Raw genomic sequence first — 18,541 nt, forward strand, 5'->3', positions numbered from 1 at the left:
TGGGTTTAAAACTGGCTTCAGACCCATCCTAGCTGTGTGACCCTGGGCAAGTCACTTAACCCCCACTGCCTATCCCTTAATGCTCTTCAACCTTGGAACCAATACATAGTATTGATTCTAAAGCAGACAGTAAGGGTTTAAACAAAAAACTTGTTAGAGATATATTGCAAATCTGCACCTATGAAAGAAGTTTGTTTTGTGAAGTCAGTTTTCATACAAAAAGTTCTCTTTATTAGTAATATTAGGTCCAAATCCAAAAAAAAATTTTTTTTACCAACAAATATTTATTGAATTCTATGTGTGCACAGCAATGTAACATGGTCCCTGCCCTCAAGAGGCTTATAATCTGGTCCCAAACCAAATCCCTCAATCAGTCTTCTTAGACCACAAACTTCCATTTCTGCCCTTTCATTTCTCTCAAAGTACTATGAGCTAGAAAATTACTTTTTAAAAATACAGACAACCATTAAATACAAGTTGAAACCACTAAACAAATATTTTCATTCTATAAATTCAGTGAAATGTGTCGGGTCATATAAGTAATTATATAAGGAAAACATGTGTCAATACAGGAAAAATTCCCCAATGTATATTCAAGCTTTGTGAAATACAATGTGGGAAAATATAATCCCAAAGACCAAAGAAAAGGCTACTCTGACTACTGCATTTTTCTTTCAAATTATTTGGGTAGGGTGTAATGTGATAGAATATCAAAACCATATATGTACATGTACAATAATAATCTTTCAACAACCTAACCAACCACATAAAAACAATACACAAGAATGTTCAGAGCCCCAGAAAAGCTGTGCCAACGTAGTTGTCTTTGCCTCAGGTTGGTCCTCTTTTATCTTAGCACCTGGATTCAATTAAACCAACGATTCCCAAAGTGGGTGCTGCAGCTATCCAGGGGGGCAGTGATGGCCACAGGTGTATTTATCTTTCCTATTAATTGCTATTAAAATTTTTTTAAATTAATTTCCAGGGGGCACTAAGTAATATTTTTTCTGGAAAGGGGGCGGTAGGCCAAAAAAGTTTGGGAACCACTGAATTAAACCATCCTTTCTAAAAGCAGCCCAAGGTGACTGATAAGCCAAAGTGACTCAAATACCCCTCAGAATCTGTATAATTATCCCTCTGGGCTTGGTGAAGAGAATTCCACTCTTCTAAGGATGAATCTAGAATCCATTTTCAGGGTTGTAAGACTTCGTCAAACTTCAATCTGTTCTTTTTAAAGTAGCCATGGGATGCAAGATTCCAACTGGGTAAGCTGCCATTGTTTAGACTTTATTAAAAAAAAAAAACTGAATAAAATACAACAGGAATGTGATATTTTTTTCCTTAAAAAAACAAAACAAAACAAAAAAAACCCCAAGCCTGAAAAGTAACATTTGGGGTCAGTGACTATGTCTTTTATAAAGCCAATTTCATGGGTCACTGGGTTTATTTACATTGTTATGTTTGAATGATGGTGGGTGGAAGACAAAGGATTCTCTTTACTATCCCAGGCACTGAAGCACATTCTGGCTGGGAACACTACATACTTTTAATGAGCTGAAACTGCCATCTAGTGCTTGAACTCAAGCTTCAACTAAAGAACCCAAAGGCACAATTTTCCATTTATGTTCTCATCACCCTCATTTTCCATATAAAGAGAAAGAAGCAATAACGGTTACAGGTAAGAGACAAAAGCACACACATCAGTGCTGATCCAGTGATTCTTTTCTTCATTTAGCTTACTGCTGGCTGTCCCTCACAGTGGTGCCTCTGCATACATTAGCCAATTCTATCTAAAAAAATTATCTCACAACTAAGAGCCACACATGATGAGGCTCTCCCCAAGAACTGCATCAGCCAAAAATATACAACATTCTTCCTCTCCAAATTCCTCTCCTTATCCCTCCTGTTCCAAAAGCCTCTGTCGAGTTTCCATTACAATTTCTTCCATTATCTCTGGTTTTAAAATGTCCTTGATCTAAAAGAGAAAAGACAAAATAGTTCATCAGATAAGAAAACAACATCAAGCATACAACCAAGCTTTACATGCTACATACAACATTAAAAAACCAACAGCCTAAGATAAAAGGAAGACATTTGTTTTAAATGGCCCTGAGCCATTCCTCAAAATAATAAACAGTATATATTTAAAACTATCAGCAATTATCATCTGCAATGGGGACAAGTTAGAAGCCTTCCCAATAAGATCAGGAGTGAAACAAGGATGCCCATTATCACCTCTATTATTAAAATTGTTCTAGAAATGCTAATGATAGCAAATAAAGAAGAAAAAGAAATTCAAGGGATCAAAGTAGGCTACGAGGAAACTAAACTATCACTCTTTGCAGATGATATGATGGTATACTTAAAGAATCCAAGAAAATCAACTAAAAGACTAGTGGAAAAAACAACTTTAGCAAAGTTGCAGGGTACAAGATAAACCCACATAAATCATCAGCATTTCTAAATATTTACAACACAACTCAGCAGCAAGACTTAGAAGAAGAAACTCCATTTAAAATCACTCTAGACAATATAAAATATTTAGTAACCTATTTGCCAAGACAAACACAGGAATTATATGAACACAACTACAAAACATTTTCCACACAATTACAAGATCTAAATAACTGGGAAAAGAGGACAAGCTAACATAATAAAAGTGACAATCTACCCAAATTAATTTATTCAGTGCCATACCTATCAAACTACCAAGAAACTTTTTTATTGAACTAGAAAAAATTATAACAAAGTTCATCTCAAAAGAACAAAAGATCAAGAATATCAAGGGAAATAATGAAAAAAAAATGTGAAGGATGGGGGCCTAGCAGTACCAGATCTTAAACTGTACTATAAAGCAGTGGTCATCAAAAAAAATATGGTACTGGCTAAGATTCAGAAGGGTGGATCAGTGGAACAGACTTGGGGTAAATGTCCTCAGCAAGGTAGTATATGATAAACCCAAAGACCCCAGCTTTTGGGACAAGAACTCACTATTTCACAAAAACTGCTGGGAAAATTGGAAAACAGTATGGGAAAAATTAGGTTTAAATCAACATCTTATACCCTATACCAAGATAAATGCAAAATGGGTAAATGACTTAAATATAACAAGTGAAATCATAAATAAATTAGGCGAACATAGAATAGCATACCTGTCAGATCTGTGGGAAAGGAAGGAATTTAAGACCAAGCAAGAGATAGAGAATATTACAAAATGTAAAATAAATTATTTCGATTATATCAAATTAAAAAGGTTTTGTACAAACAAAACCAATACAACCAAAATTAGAAGGAAAGCAACAAATTGGGAGAACATTTTTTTAATAAAACTCTCTGACAAAAGTTTAATTTCCCAAATATATAAGGAACTAAGTCAAATTTACAAAAAATTAAACCATTCCTCAATCAACAAATGGCCAAGGGACATGAATAGGCAGTTTTCACACAATAAAATCAAAACTATCAATAAGCACATGAAAAAGTGTTCTAAATCCCTCCTGATTAGAGAAATGCAAATTAAAACAACTCTGAGGTATCACCTTACACCTAGCAAACTGGCCAATATGACAGCAAAGGAAAGTGATAAATATTGGAAAGGATGTGGCAAAATTGGGATACTAATACACTGCTGGTGGAATTGTGAATTGGTCCAACCATTCTGGAAGGCAACTTGGAACTATGCGCAAAAGGCTTTAAAGAAATGCCTACCCTTTGACCCAGCCATACCATTGCTGGGTTTGTACCCCCAAAGAGATAATAAGGAAAAAAACTTGTACAAAAATATTTATAGCTGCTCTCTTTATAAAAGCAAAAAATTGGAAAATGAGGGAGTGTCCACCATTTGGGGAATGGCTCAATAAATTGTGGTATATGTTGATGATGGGATACTACTGTGCTGAAAGGAATAAAGAACTGGAGGAATTCCATGTGAACTGGAGAGACCTCCAGGAATTGATGCTAAGCGAAAGGAGTAGAACCAGGAGAATACTGTACACAAAGATTGATATACTGTGGCACAATCGAATGTAATTGACTTCTCTACTAGCAGCAATGCAATGATCCAGGACAATTCTGAGGGACTTATGAGAAAGAATGCTATCCACATCCAGAGAAAGAACTGTGGAAACAGAAATGCATTAGAAAAATATGTGATCGATCACATGTGATAGGGATATGACTGAGGTTTTAATGTCTACTGCAGATAGGAATAACACGGAAATAGATTTTTGAACAATGATACACGTGTAACCCAGTGGAACTGCTTGTCAGATTCAGGAAAGAGGAGGGGGTATCAAAAATATACTAAATTTTTTAAAAAGGAAAATAAAATAAAATAAAAAATAAAACAGCCCTAAAAACAGCAGGCTATTCTATACTCAAGGAACAAACATTTATTAAATGCCTACTAAGTGCTAAGCAATAGCTTGGAACTGGAGAATCAGGACAAAAATGAAACCTTCTGCCCTCAAGGAACTTTGAGCAGGAAAAACAACATACAGAAGTACTTACAAGATATGAGAAGTTTTGGGGGAGAGGGGAATAGGGTATTTGGAGGGGGAGGATCACAAAAGATTCATGTAGATATGTACATTGAGTAATATTGAAGGAAATGAGGGATTCTAAGAGGCAAATATGACAAGAGAGTGCATTCCAAGTACATGAAACAGCCAATACAAATATATCAAGGTTGAAGATGGAGCATCAGGTATAAGAAACAGAGAGAAGGCCAGTTTGGCTGGACTGTGGAATACTGCAGAATAAAACTGGAAAGATAGATGGCAGCCAGGTTGTAAAGGAGTTTGAAAGTCAAATACAGGGGTCTTATCTTTTACTCTAGAAATAAAAGGGAACACCTAGAGTTCCATGGGAGAGTGAGATAGTCAGATCTGCATGTTAGCAAAGTCACTTTGGCAGATGTGCAGAGAGGATGGTTTGGACAAAAGACTCCAAGATAGGGATCTCAGTTAGGAGGCTATTACAATAATACAGGAAAGAAGAGACAAGTGGCTGAACTAGGAAGGTATCTCTAGGACTAAAGAGAAGTGGACAGATACAGGAGATGTGGTAGAGGCAGAAATGGCAAGATTTGGCATCTGAATGGATATAAGTGATGAGGGAAGAGACAGAACCTGCTGAAACTACAGCATTCGCTTAATAAATCAGAAGGATTTTCTTGGATGTTGTTGACACGTATAAAGATAATATAGGAGGAGGAAATAAGAAACCAAACCTGAAGAACCTGAAATTAATTTGTTGTTCAGGCTTTTTTCAGCTGTGTCCATCTCTTCAGGACCCTGATTTGGGGTTTTCTTGGCAAAAACACTAAAAGTAGTTTGTCATTTCCTTCTCCAGCTCATTTTATAAATGAGGAAACAGAGGCAAACAGGGTGAAATGACTTGCCCAAAATCACACAGCTAGTGTCTGAGGCAAGATTTGAACTCAAGAAGATGAGATTTCCTGATTCCGCATCCAGCATTCTACCCACTGCACCATCTAACTACACCCCCTGGAGCTAATAAACCAATGCAACTTGGAACATCCATCCTACCTGATCCTGAAGATGCCAGATGCTAAAGAAATCTCAAAGTTTTGCTCATTTTTTAAATAAGAAGGAAATTATAAAACACTTAACGAGGTGGTTGTGTTTGACTCAGATATCATCATATGGATTCCCACTAACATAGATGTACATTTGGGAAGACTGTTCACTGCCTTTGGTATGATGAGAGAGATATTATCACATCCTAGGCACAAAACTGTTTAGAACAGATAGTGAAACATGGGAAACAACCCAACAGAGTACCTGATGGGAAAGAGATGCTTCATAGCAGTACAGGAGGCTGGTGTCAAACAACATCATCTTCTGAGCCACCAGGGAAACAATGCAGTTCCGGAGCCGAGATATCACCTCCCGATCTGAGAGTGGTACTGGCTACAAATGAGGAGTTGGGGAAAAAAAAGAAAAGGAAAATGCACTCTGAGTCAATCACATAAAGGGAAAGGATAAAAATCACCCCCCCCCAAAAAAAAGCAACAAGACAGAAAATATTACTAGAAACTCAAACCATACATTAGGATGAAGTGCAGAAGTGATGGCTCTAATTTCCCCATGCTACCCCTGACCTTGCACTCCCATCAGCTTTAATTCTAATCCATTATTCAAAACCTGACTCAGAAACTTTGTTTATAAAGTCTTCCCTGACTGATCCCAACCAGAAGCTATCTTTCCCTCCTCTACACTCATACAGCAATTTGTATCCATCAAATCCTACCTCATAACACAATTATTTGTGTAAATGGTTCATCTCCCTAATTTGGCCTATAAAATTCATAAGTTCTTTATCTATAAAGTGAGACTAATACTTTCATTACCCACTGCACAAGGTTCTCATGAGGATCAAATGAGATAGTATATGCAAAAGCTATTATCAATTATCATTCATGTTCACCATAGGACCTTGTACATACTAAGTTCTCAACAAATGTTTGCTGAATAAAGTCTAAATTAACTACATAAAAGAGGATGGTTTAAGGGAAATGACTAAGAATGGGTTCACTTCATTCACTAGAGTAAATATTTGTATATTACCCTAGGATTTGTATATCATTGCTAACAACAATTAAATTGGTCAAAAACTTAAATCTTCTCTGAATAAAGAGTGTTGTGGGATGCACACATCAGTGGTAATTCAAAACATGTCCATCATGCCACAAAAACCTCCAAATTCCTCCAGTTATCACTCATTTTCTCCCCAATGCTGATAACAGTTTGACTTCTCACCTCTAGGTTGGCAATGAAGCCCCCTGCTTCTTCTTCTCTCTGCTCAGGAGTTGGGTAGATCCAGATGAAGCCATTATTGCCCAAAATCACAGAGGCCCCACAAGGCAAGTCATGGAAATGGGTCTTCTGTCGTTTCACCAGGGAAGGGGAAACCTGGACGAGAACTCCCTGCCCAAGCTAAGATATAAATTATAATAAATCAGTAGAGAATGGATTAGGAGAATTAAATGTACACAAATTATGGTACATAAGTTGACCTCTGAAAGTTAAAATAAAAATCTCCCTCAGCACTGAAATTGATAATAGACTAGGTATAATATAAGTCCCTCCCCGATTCCAGTTCTTGCTTAAAAACAACTGCTATATCACGTATATACATGGACAACACAGATATGTGTGAATATTTGTGTAAAGATTTGTGTGTATGTAATTTTTACACAAAAGAATCTACATAAAGGCTCAAGATTCAATTTCTACACCATATTCATTTACTGTATAAATATTATACATGTTAATTATCAGCTAAGTTCTCTTAATCAGAATCACTACACCTCAGTCTGGGCCAGTTTAGTGCAGTTTAAATCCCAGGTGCAATGAGGCCAAGATCAAGGCTTTTCTCACCATTCAGCTTTGTCCTATTCACTGGTCACACTCTGCACAAGAGAAAGGGATTGACACAAATCCAACCCCAACTTTAATAATGAGTTTCGTAGCATTATCTTCAGTGACAGAGGTTGACAGCACATGTAAAACAGATCTATTTCACATTTGAAGGCCTCGGGACACTGAAAATTTCGTTTCCCAAGGAAAGATTTCTTTCCTCTACTTTAGAAAATTAAAATATATCAACCCAAGAGGGCTAACAAGTGATAGAACTTTTTTTAAAGACAATGTATTGTTTAATGTAGTCTCATAATAACCTGAATCCCTGAGAGATCTATGCTCCTACATGGAACCCCATTTTGAAAGTTCAAGTAACAAAATGAATTTTACCAAAAGCAATATCCTTTATATTTTTAAATGTTCATATTGGGCTAAAGTCTTCTATTTTGTCCAATCTTCCCTCTAAGACTAGGTGCCACTCTGAATATATATCCCTAAGAAGGAATGGTCTACAGTGGTTCTGATTTCAATAGAGCATCTTGCAGGGAGAATCATCCCCCTCTAGGAAAGCAAAGGTTGTTAGTTTTTTCCAGTTTCTCCATTACTGCTGTTCCAAGAACACCCTATGGATCCCAAGGCAAAAGCTGCAACCATGACAGAGTACCTTGGTACCACCATGGGAAGCTCAGGGCTCTGACTAAGCAGCAGAGGGTAACTACTGTCAGCCTCCACACCTTACCTTTCACCTTCAGCCTCTGCTGGCAGTTGGGGAAGATCTAGCCTTAGGGCACATTAATACAACTGGTCAGCTCCATCAGCTTAATCCAGTTAATCAGCAGAGCAAAGAAGGACAGAATAGCCCCAAACCCACAGATTTCAGAAAATAAACAGAGGAGCAAGAACACAGCCAATAAGAGGGGGAAAGAAGAGGAGGGAAATACAAGTAAACAGAAAAAGAAATTACAATGAACAAAGAACAAATGGAATAAGAGAAGCACCAAGGAACACCAAGCAAAAACTCAGGAACTCCAGCGAATTGGACTCAGACTCTGGAAGAACACAAGAATACACCATGCATGTTGCTTCTGACCTCCTGCTCTTAAGCTGTAGAACACTTGAGCTGAAACAGTAGGTGGGTGGGACCAGCCCCAAACTCCCCTTTCTGAAGAGCATGAAAGCCTTCAGCTCAGAATACTATGGTCTGTACTAGGAATTTGGAAATAGACCTGAAGGTCCAGGTACCAGGAGAATGAAAATGGGAGTAAGAATGCTTTAAAATAGTTCTTAGTGGGAACACAGATGAAAGAATAAAAATGTTTTACCTGTTTATTTGGGGTTTTGTTTTGGGATTTTGTTTTAGATGATTATTCACTTACAAAAATAAACAATAATACCTGTATAACCCAAACCAATTGTTTACCAGCTCCAGGAAGGGGGAGGGATTGGGAAGGAGGGAGATAATTTGGATCATATAACTTCAGAAAACTTATGTGAAAATTTGTTATTACATGTAATTGGTAAAAATAATTAATTATAAAATAAAAAAAAAACATAGTACTTACTTTTCCATATTTTAGACTCCTGGTATGTAGAGACACAGCACCATCAGAGAACACTGCCTGGACTTCAGCCTAGCCTAGTGATGAAGGAAGTAACAGTAGTCTGCAGCTTCTATCTCTCCATTCCCATTTTAAAGTATCTTCTCATCATTCCCAACCCACTCCCCCTCCCCTCAGTATAAGCCAATATAGCTCCTATCACCTTGATTTGTTCTATATTTCCACCATTCCATTCCTGCAAACCTTAGGACTAGACTAACCAGGAATATTTCACTCTGGCCTGCCCCATCTCCTTTAGCCTTTCCTCCTTTAGAACATCTCAGTCTGAAAAGCACCCTTTTTATTTCCCTGGTATAAGTGGTCATTATAAATGGTCATTTAATCAAGGAAGTGAATTTTCCTGTCTAATCTAAAGCCCAGGTGACCACAAGCCTGTCACAAAGAAACAGCTGAGCCAAACTCAATGGTATTCAAAAGAGGCAACCAAAGTTCACTGGAAAAGTGAAGAAATTCATCAGCATCCATGACCTTGGCTTTATGTTTACAAGTATTTGTGAAAATTCTGGGGCTTATCACATCACTTAAATCCACTTTCACCTCTATTTCTGCTACTTTGTACAAAAGCAAAAAAAAAATGGAAAAGAATAAAAACTAAGGATACACTGATAAGATCTCCTTCCCGTAAGAAGTCCCTCATTGCAAGCTCATCTTCTGCAGATCTTCTCCTCTAAAGTACATAAGGAAACAAACATGTTACTTAGATCAACTCACAGAAACAAATTTGCTCACATCTTATTTCTCTTTTCTCCTTCAAAAGATATTTATTGAAGCTATATAGAAAGTCCAAAAAAGTCTTGGGGCAGTTCTAAGCTTTAATAGCTAAATAAAAATCTAACACCAAAACAGATATGCCCTGAACCATCTTAAGCAGCTCAGAGTCAACATAGAGACAGCACTAACTGGACTAGTAGAGTCTGGAAAATCCAAATCTGAATCTTGACTCAGACACTTTCTAGTTGAATGACCCTGGGCAAGTTGCTTAGCCTCTCTGTGCCCAGGTTCCTCATCTATAAAATGAGGTGGACCATAAGGTCCCATCCAGCCCTAAGTCTAGTATCTTATGTTTCCCCCAAAAAGAACAGAAACTCAGAGCCAAAAAGATCTTAGGAATCCTAGCCTAACCCCCTCATTTTGTCCCTCTGCATCCCAGGCCACTCATCTATAAAAAAATAAAGGGGTCTGTACTATATTATTCATAAGGGCCTATGACATTTCTTAAGCATAGCTGCAGCAGAACTGTGATGCTTCAATCAAAGGCAGCATCCTCTCGCTGTCTCTCTCTCTTTTCCTGTGCCTCTCTCTCTCTGCCTCTTTCTTTCTCTGTCTGTCCTCTCCTCTCCTCCTCCGTGTCAAATTTACAGATATCACAAAGTTGGAAGGGAAAGCCAGCACAGTCAGGACACAAAAAGTCCAAGCAGGTTGGGACAGAGGGATGGATCTAATAAAATGTTTTGTTTTCATTTTGGCTGAGAACTTTTTAAAGAGGGGCCAAAGGAAAGGAAATGTTCATCTGTCAGTCTGTTTCTAAGGCAACTCTTTCGAGTTTCATCAGATTAGGAATAATGTCATGTGGCCAGATAGAACATTTCAGGGGGCCCCCTGCCCATCTGGCCCTCAGGCCGTAGTTTGCCCACCACTGACCTAGCCCTTACCTCTCTTCTGCCTAGGAACCCATACTTAGGATCAATTCTAAAACAGAAGGTAAAGGGTTAAAAAAAATACATACTTATTGCCTAGACTGTCACAAGAAAGAATTAAGATCTGTCCAATTTAGCCTAGTTAAATGCCACAGTAGAAGAAGTCTCAGAAAGGAGAGTTGAGTTAGAATTCCATCTCTAATGCTAACTTGTCCAGACTCTTCCCCTTATTTATTTATTTTTTTTAGGGCCCTTAACTTCTGTGTATTGGCTCCTTGGTGGAAGAGTGGGCAATGAAGGTCAAGTGACTTGCCCAGGGTCACACAGCTGGGAAGTGTCTGAGGCCGAATTTGAACCTAGGACCTCCCATCTCTAGGCCTGACTCTCAATCCACTGAAGTACCCAGCTGTCCCTGGGTTTGTTTTCTAAACTATAAACTGGTGACAATACAACTTTAATTGGCTCTCACATGCAATCACTATCTGAGCATGGTTGATGTTATTATTGTCATCATCATTATTATTATAAAGCAGCAGAGAGATTTGGAACTCATCATAAGAACACATTTCCTAACAATAAGAGCTATCATTAGATAGCATGGGCTGCTTCTGAAAGTTGTCAGCTCCCCATTAATGGAAGTCTTCAAGCACAGGCTAGGTAACCATTTGTCAAAGGTGTGGTAGAAAGAACTCCTGTTCAGATACAGGATGAACCTGATAATTTTTGAGCTCTCCTACAACAGATTTTATAATCCTCATTCCTTATACTCTGTCCTAAGACTGCCAATGATATTCAAAGGAATATCAAGTGAAAACGTGAGGGCTAAAGAAATTCCTCTTTTCAGCACACGAGTACAGGTGTGCACCACCTTAAGTAAATCAGATATGAAAATCCAGCTCTATAAAGACAGAAAAATTAGGAGGAAGGTTATTCACTTTAGAAAAGAGTTTGGTATAGATTTCCTTTATGGGGGGCAGCTGGGTAGCTCAGTGGATTGAGAGTCAGGCCTAGAGACGAGAGGTCCTAGGTTCAAATCTGGCCTCAGACACTTCCCAGCTGTGTGACCCTGGGCAGGTCACTTGACACCCATTGCCCACCTTTACCACTCTTCCACCTATGAGCCAATACATAGAAGTTAAGGGCTTAAAAAACAAACAAGTAAATAAATAAATAGAATTCCTTTATAGGAAGCTTCTCATAGTACACATCACGAATCTTTATACTAAAATTTAATTTATATACAGCTTTCTAGAAATACGCTGTAAGTGTAAAGCAATAAAGACCTGAATCAGGGAAATGGCACAAAAGCAGAAGTATAAATCCCTATTGTATATGAATTTTCCAGATAACACTGGATTAGGCTTTTATTTCAAGGATGTCCTTGCTGTTACATTAAAGTGAGAATAAGCACTATGTTGGAAAAATTTAGCCCTTCCTTTCACCACACAAAAGAATGATGTTTTAGTCTAACCAGTAAACTTTCTCTACGTTTTCTCTAAGCAATAAGGGAATATTTCAGTGGTGTTCACTGTCCATATGGAAATCCCAGGTTTGGCAACTATGGCTAGAGATCAGGAAAAGGGAAGTTAGCTAAAAGTACTCACCAGTTCTCCTCCTGGAAGGTTCATGGATGACAGAAGCAAGACTGAATCGAGCCTAGAGTTGGTCTCCACCTTCCACCGCTTCTGCTGAACCTACAAAGAAAAAAATTCTAGAATTACTGACTCTAATTGCAAGAGCCCAAATCTTGGACAGTCAGTAACTCTAAAATATTACAGCCTGAATTTCTGCAGCAAAAAAATACATAAAACACAATTTAATTAATCATGTATTTGTGATAATTAGGTTAAATCTACACTGCCCATCTTTAGATTTAATCACCAAAGGTGAGAGCACCTCCAATTCATAACCCAAGTGTGTTAGAGCGGGTGCCAAATCAGGGTCAACTGACTGCCCCCTAGGCAGTCCTACAAGAAGCATCTATTGTGATTGGACAAGCAAAGTAGGGGAGGCACAGGAAATGACACATAAGTGACCCCTTTAAAAGAAGAAGATCCTCAGTCAGCTGGGGGCTGCTGGTGAAGAGGGCGGCTAATGAAGGAGCTCTTCTGGTGCGTGGAGGAGTGCTGGCTGGAATGCTAAAACCTTGGTGAGTTTAAAGACTGACTGAATCTTCCTGAACTTTTCTTAAGGAACTTCTTTTAATAGACTATGTGAATATGAAGCTTTGCTCCATTCACCTCCAGGCCTCTGGCCCTCTGACTCTCGGCTGAGGGTTAATTAGATCTACCTGGATTAAATGCAGTGGTTCCCAAACTTTTTTGGCCTACTGCCCCTTTCCAGAAAAAATATTACTTAGCGCCCCCTGGAAATTATGAAACTATTTATTGAACTCAGAATAGAATGTAATACAAAAAAAGTGTGGCCATCACCACCATCTGGATTGCTGCCACACCCACCAGGGGGCGGTAGCACCCACTATGGGAATCACTGAATTAGAGGATCTTAGTAATTTACCTATTGTGTTAGATTCTTATTTCCTTATTTCCTCTCTCTCTTCTGAAATGTAAATAAACTTCCATAAAGTCAATTTTGACTTGAGGTTATCCCTAAATTGGGGAGATTTCCCCTGGCGACCACCTTTTAATATATTGAACCCAAAAACCCCTTTTCCTCCCTTACATATTTCAAAAAATCCAGGATAACCCTCTACCAAAATTTTGCCACAGATTTGAGTGTTTTTCTTTTCTTTTCTTTTTTTTTTTTTTAAACCCTTACCTTCTATCTTAGAATCAATAGTGTATTGGTTCCAAGGCAGGAAGAAAAGTAAGGGCTAGGCAATGGGGATTAAGAGATTTGCCCACGGTCACAGAGCTAGGAAGTGTCTGAGACCAGATCTGAACCCAGGACCTCCCATATCCAGGCCTGGCTCTCAATCCACTAAGCCACATAGCTTCCCTGTTTTCCTTTTTTAAAAGCAAACAGTTTCATGAACTGGTCCAGCCATTGGATCTGTGCCCCCAAAATCACTAACTTGTGTGTACCCTTTAACTCATCAATGACACTTCTAAGCCTATACTCCAAGAGAACCAAAGAAAGAGGGGGAAAAAATCCATATGTATAAAAACAATTATAGTAGTTCTCTTTGTTGCAGCAAAGAACTGTAAACAAGAGGAACATTCATCCATTGGGGAACCCCCAAGGAGTCAACAGTAGAAGAAAGGTAGTAGTGATTATACTTTAAAGAAATGATAAATGGGATAGTTTTAGAGAAAGCTGGAAGATCTATTAATTGAGGATGAGTGAAGTGAGCTTTAAAAAATTAACTTTTAAAGACTTAAGAACTTTCATCAATTCAATGACTACTTATAAGTCTAGAATTCTCACTCGTGATGAAGATGCTACCTACCTTGTAACATAAGGGTAGGGGCCCAAGATACAGAATTATATACATATTTAAGGGCCTGGCATATATGATGGTCTCACTTTTTTATACATGCAAAAAGCTTTAAAAGTAACATGACTCTTGCATAGTCTTTTTTAAAGCACCTAAGAGGGGGCAGCCAGGTGGCTCAGTGAATAGAGAACCAGGTCAGAGATGAGAGGTCCTAGATTCAAATGTGGCCTTGACACTTCCTAGATATGTGAGGCTGGGCAAGTCATTTATATCTAATTGCCTAGCCCTTACTACCGTCTGCCTTGAAATAGACACTTAGTATTGATTCCAACACAGAAGGTAAGGGATTTTTAAAAATTATAAAGTACCCAAGAAATTTATGGTTTCACACATAATCATCTTATTCTACTTTTCAGACAGAAATGTTTTCTTTCTTTTTACTTATGAAATTCAGAATAGGTTTTTTAAAGCAAATTTTCTGATTCAAACTTTACCTCTGTGATTCTCCCCACCACAATATCTCCTACTTCACCATTATACCTGGAAAAGAACATAAGTCAATCAGCAAAAAACCAGACTTAAACATTTTCTTTTCTGAGAATTTTAACAATCATCAACAAATATGAACATTTCAGCACAGAAATGATAACAAGGATTATCATATGAAACTATAAACTTCCATAACAGTTTCGGTTTTTTAAAACATACTATATATTAAATTTAAGATGGCAGTAACAAACCTGCCCTATTTGCTCCTATTTGGAACTTTTTTCCTCTGTGCACTTTTAAAATGTTCTATCAATGGTCTTTTCCTCTATTCTGTATTACTATCACCACCCACCAGCTCTTAACATCACAAGAAACTGTCCATTGTAACAAATTAGCAGTCATACAAAAAAATTCAGTGTACTAGACATATTTGAAAATGTGTCTTAGGGACAGCTAGGTGGCTCAACAGATGGAGGGCCAGATCTAGAGTTGTAAGAATCTGGGTTCAAATCTGCCTTCCCTGGGCAAGTCACTTAACCATAGTTGTCTAGCCCTTACTGCTCGTCAGCCCTTCAGCCTTGAAACCAATACTTGGTATCAATTCTAAGACAGAAGGTAGAGTTCGGAAAAAAAAAAAAAGAAAAAAGAAAATAAAGAAAACATCTCATCCTGTATTTTCTAGTCCCTCACTTTTCTGGCAAGAAATGTATGGCACATTTCACCATCAGTTTTCTGAAATTATTGTTCAATGCACTGATCAAAATGTATTATTTTAATTAGTAATTAACTATGTGTCTCTTTATGATCTCTCTAGTATTGTCTCATTTAACTTTTATGTTAGCATATTAACTTAGCTTTTCATTCATTTATACCCAAGTAGACTGCAAAACCCTTATAGGCTATGGGTACATTTTATTTTCCTCTATCATCAAGGATACTTTGTACACAGCAGATGCTCCATAAATATCTTAAACTATATTTACTGGCTTACTACAAACCTACATGGATTGGGCCCTCCCTTCAAAGGGATAGTTCCTGTGACACCAGTGCATTAGCGGGAGGAAAAAGCACACACACCTTGTTTTCAAAGCTTTTACACAGATCAGTTTGTTTACTCTCTCTACAGAGCCTGCCACAGATGCTATAAGCTTCTCATCTCCCATATATGTTCCATGACCCCTGTAACAAAAAACACAGTTATCACTCAGAAACCATGACCATCACTCTGATTTCCCCATCAGGATAAAGCAAATCTTGCTTCTTGAGGGTGAGGGGCTGTTTTTTCCTTTCTTTGTATCTCTAATGGTTAGCACAGTTCCTGGCACATAGGACGCTTGGGAAGAGAAAGAAGCGGACCTGCATGGTCACAGAAAACAGAAACACAAGGTCATGCAGCAGCAGGTGCGAAGAGACATGGGCACACGCAAGGAATGCAGAAAATGAGCCACAGGGTCACGTAGGGGCACGCAGGAACACATGGAACAAAGGTACCAGGACACTCTGGGTCGCTGGAAAACTAAGAAGCAAGAACGCTGGGTCGTTCGGAAACAGAAACACTGAGGCGCACGAGAGCAGAGACATGCAGGGACATTCGAGAACAGACAGGGACAAGAAGGGGCGCGCGGGGACGGACTCGCTCCCGGCAGAAACACGAGGATCTTAGGTATGGGAAAGCGGAAGCCCCGGAGGCAAGTTACACCAAACTCCATAGATGCCTGCCCGGAGCCCCAGCCACGCACCGCATGAAGCCGGTATCCGTGGTGATCGTGTCCCCTGGCACTACCAAGTGTTTCTGGGTGTCCCGGTCCAAGCTTTCAGGTAGCCGCTGGCGGGCCACAGGAAGACGAATCTCCATCGCCATCTTGACGCTCAAACGTCTGCGCAAGCGCACTTGGACCTAAAGAAGCCATTTCCGGCTCCACGGCTTCTGGCTGCCAGGAAAAGGGATGTGACGGGACGAAGCGGGAGGGGAGAAGGAAGGGGGCGGCACTTAGTTAAGTAGCCAATAGGGACCCACTACTGGATGACCATGCTTATTATTGGCATGAAAAGAAATTGGATAGTTTCAGGTATTTAAAATGAAGGGGTAAGAGTGGAATTCCCATATTTACTACTGGTGACCCCTCCCCCACCTATTTACCTTGATCACAGTTTGGAGACAGAATCTAGAGGTCATGGGTGTAAAATTATTGCTTGTGGAAGAAAAATTGTAAATTATAAAATTACAATAATTCCTTAACATTTTATGGTTTTCATTCTCTAATTGATAAATGGTCAAAGGATGGGAACAGGCAGTTTTCGGAAGAAATCAAAGCTATCAATAGTAATGGGGGGAAATGCTTTAAGTAAAGGCTCCGAGGTATCACCTCATGCCTATCAGATTGGCTAACATAACAGAAAAGGAAAAAGACAGTTGCTGAAGAGAATGTGGCAATTTTTGGAATTTGGAATGTGGCAAAAATTGGAACCCTAATACACTATCGATGGAATCTTGAACCAGTCTAATCCTGGAGAACAATTTAGAAGTAGGCCTAAAGGGCTATAAAACTGCATACTTTTTGACACAGCAATCCCACTACTGGGTCTATATCCCAAAAAGATCAAAGAAATAGGGAGTGAATCTATATGGTGGTTTTTTGTCCTTTTTATTTTTATAATTTTAGAATTTTTTTCAGTTACACGTAGAAACACTTTTTGACTGTTGGTTTTTGACATTTTAAATTTCAGATTTTCAAAAGATTTATACAAAAATATTCATAGCCATGTTCTTTGTGGTGACAAAAAAATTGGAAAATGAGGGGGTGTCCATCTATTGGGGAATGACTGAATAAATTGTAGTTTATGTTGGCAATGGAATATTATTGTGCTGAAAGGAATAAAAAACTGGAGGAATTCCATGTGAACTGGAACCACCTCCAGGAAGTGTTGCAGAGCAAAAGGAGCAGAACCAGGAGAACATTGTTTGTAGAGAGCCATAAATAAACAGTTTAATCTGTAAATCCTATCAGATTCAGCTATAGATGATGATTATAACTAATTGATGACTCCTTTCATTATTAAAAGTTTTCCTGTGTAATAAATCATTTTAATTTAAAGAAAGGGGGGAAATGTGTGGGAAGCCAATAAGAGAATAGATAAAAATCTGAGACTCCTCTTTTGACCCCTTTTGTGATCCTTGTGATTTCTTGTTGAAGAGTATTGTGGCCTTATTGAAAAGCTCTAAGTTCCTAGCAAACCTACATTTAAGAGGTTAACACTTTTCCCCTTTGGCCAGGAATGCAGCTGCCTGGTACAGCCAAGGCCAAAACCTTAGCAGGGGCAATTCAACCCTAAGAAAATATTCCCCAACTTGGCTTTCTGATAAGAACCCAGTCAAAATTCAGCCTTGGCCTTGTTCTATTCTGAAGCCAATGAGCCCTTTTGTGTTTTGATATGACATAATTTGTAACTTCTGCACAGCTGTGAAGTTTGGGGGCGGAGGGGTGAAATGAGTCTTGAAATGTATATAATAAACTCCATGCTCCTAGAGACAGAGCTGGAAGCATGAGCTAAAAGATCTTCCTGTCCTTACTTCTTATTAACTAAGCCATCTCTATCAGACTATCTGGAGATGATAGATCTCAAGAATTGTATGCAAGAGACTGATACATTATGGCATGATCAAATATAATAGACTTTTTTTTTAAACCCTTAACTTCTGTGCATTTGGCTCTTAGGTAGGAGAATGGTAAGGGTAGGCAGTGGGGGTCAAGTGACTTTCCCAGGGTCACACAGCTGGGAAGTATCTTAGGCTGGACTTGAATCTAGGACCTCCCATCTCTAGGCCTGACTCTCAATCCACTGAGCTACCCAGCTGCCCCTCAGTTCCATTTTATATCTTTGTGAAAAGAGTCCATCATCTTATAGGTTACTGCTCCTCACATGTATGTATACAAATTCATATGTATATGCCTATATAGATACACAGACATAAGCACATATATACATATAACTATATTTCAATATAATTAGCTT

The 18,541-nt window shown here is 38.6% G+C and overlaps 1 protein-coding gene across 3 annotated transcripts; it reads right to left on the reverse strand.

Annotated features, from left to right (window-relative positions):
* Window positions 1-979: 979 nt before the first annotated feature.
* EXOSC2 (exosome component 2) lies at window positions 980-16,388 on the reverse strand. Of its 3 annotated transcripts, XM_044661324.1 has the most exons (9): window positions 16,267-16,388; window positions 15,605-15,706; window positions 14,533-14,578; window positions 12,246-12,335; window positions 9,606-9,671; window positions 8,948-9,016; window positions 6,783-6,959; window positions 5,805-5,933; window positions 980-1,975 (listed from the first exon to the last, which is right to left on the reverse strand). In XM_044661324.1, exons 1-9 carry the CDS (start codon window positions 16,386-16,388, stop codon window positions 1,895-1,897), a joined length of 882 nt encoding a protein of 293 aa, XP_044517259.1. In that variant the 3' UTR covers window positions 980-1,894. The 3 variants fall into 3 exon arrangements, with proteins under 3 accessions (XP_044517259.1, XP_044517261.1, XP_044517260.1); XM_044661326.1 differs by lacking the exon at window positions 12,246-12,335; XM_044661325.1 differs by lacking the exon at window positions 8,948-9,016 and having other exon boundaries at window positions 6,783-6,950.
* Between the last annotated feature and the right edge of the window lie 2,153 nt (window positions 16,389-18,541).

This window comes from Gracilinanus agilis, chromosome 2 (genome assembly GCF_016433145.1).
Source record: "Gracilinanus agilis isolate LMUSP501 chromosome 2, AgileGrace, whole genome shotgun sequence".
In the NCBI taxonomy this organism is placed as follows: Eukaryota; Metazoa; Chordata; class Mammalia; order Didelphimorphia; family Didelphidae; genus Gracilinanus; species Gracilinanus agilis.

Excerpts from the sequence above, each read along its gene's own strand:
- EXOSC2 (XM_044661324.1), bottom strand. The coding sequence starts at position 16,388 with ATGGCGATGGAGATTCGTCTTCCTGTGGCCCGCCAGCGGCTACCTGAA. Across the intron at positions 12,336-14,532 it reads TGGTGGGGAGAATCACAGAG|GTTCAGCAGAAGCGGTGGAA; the intron begins GTAAAGTTTGAA and ends TTTTCTTTGTAG. Across the intron at positions 5,934-6,782 it reads GCTTCATTGCCAACCTAGAG|CCAGTACCACTCTCAGATCG; the intron begins GTGAGAAGTCAA and ends CCTCATTTGTAG.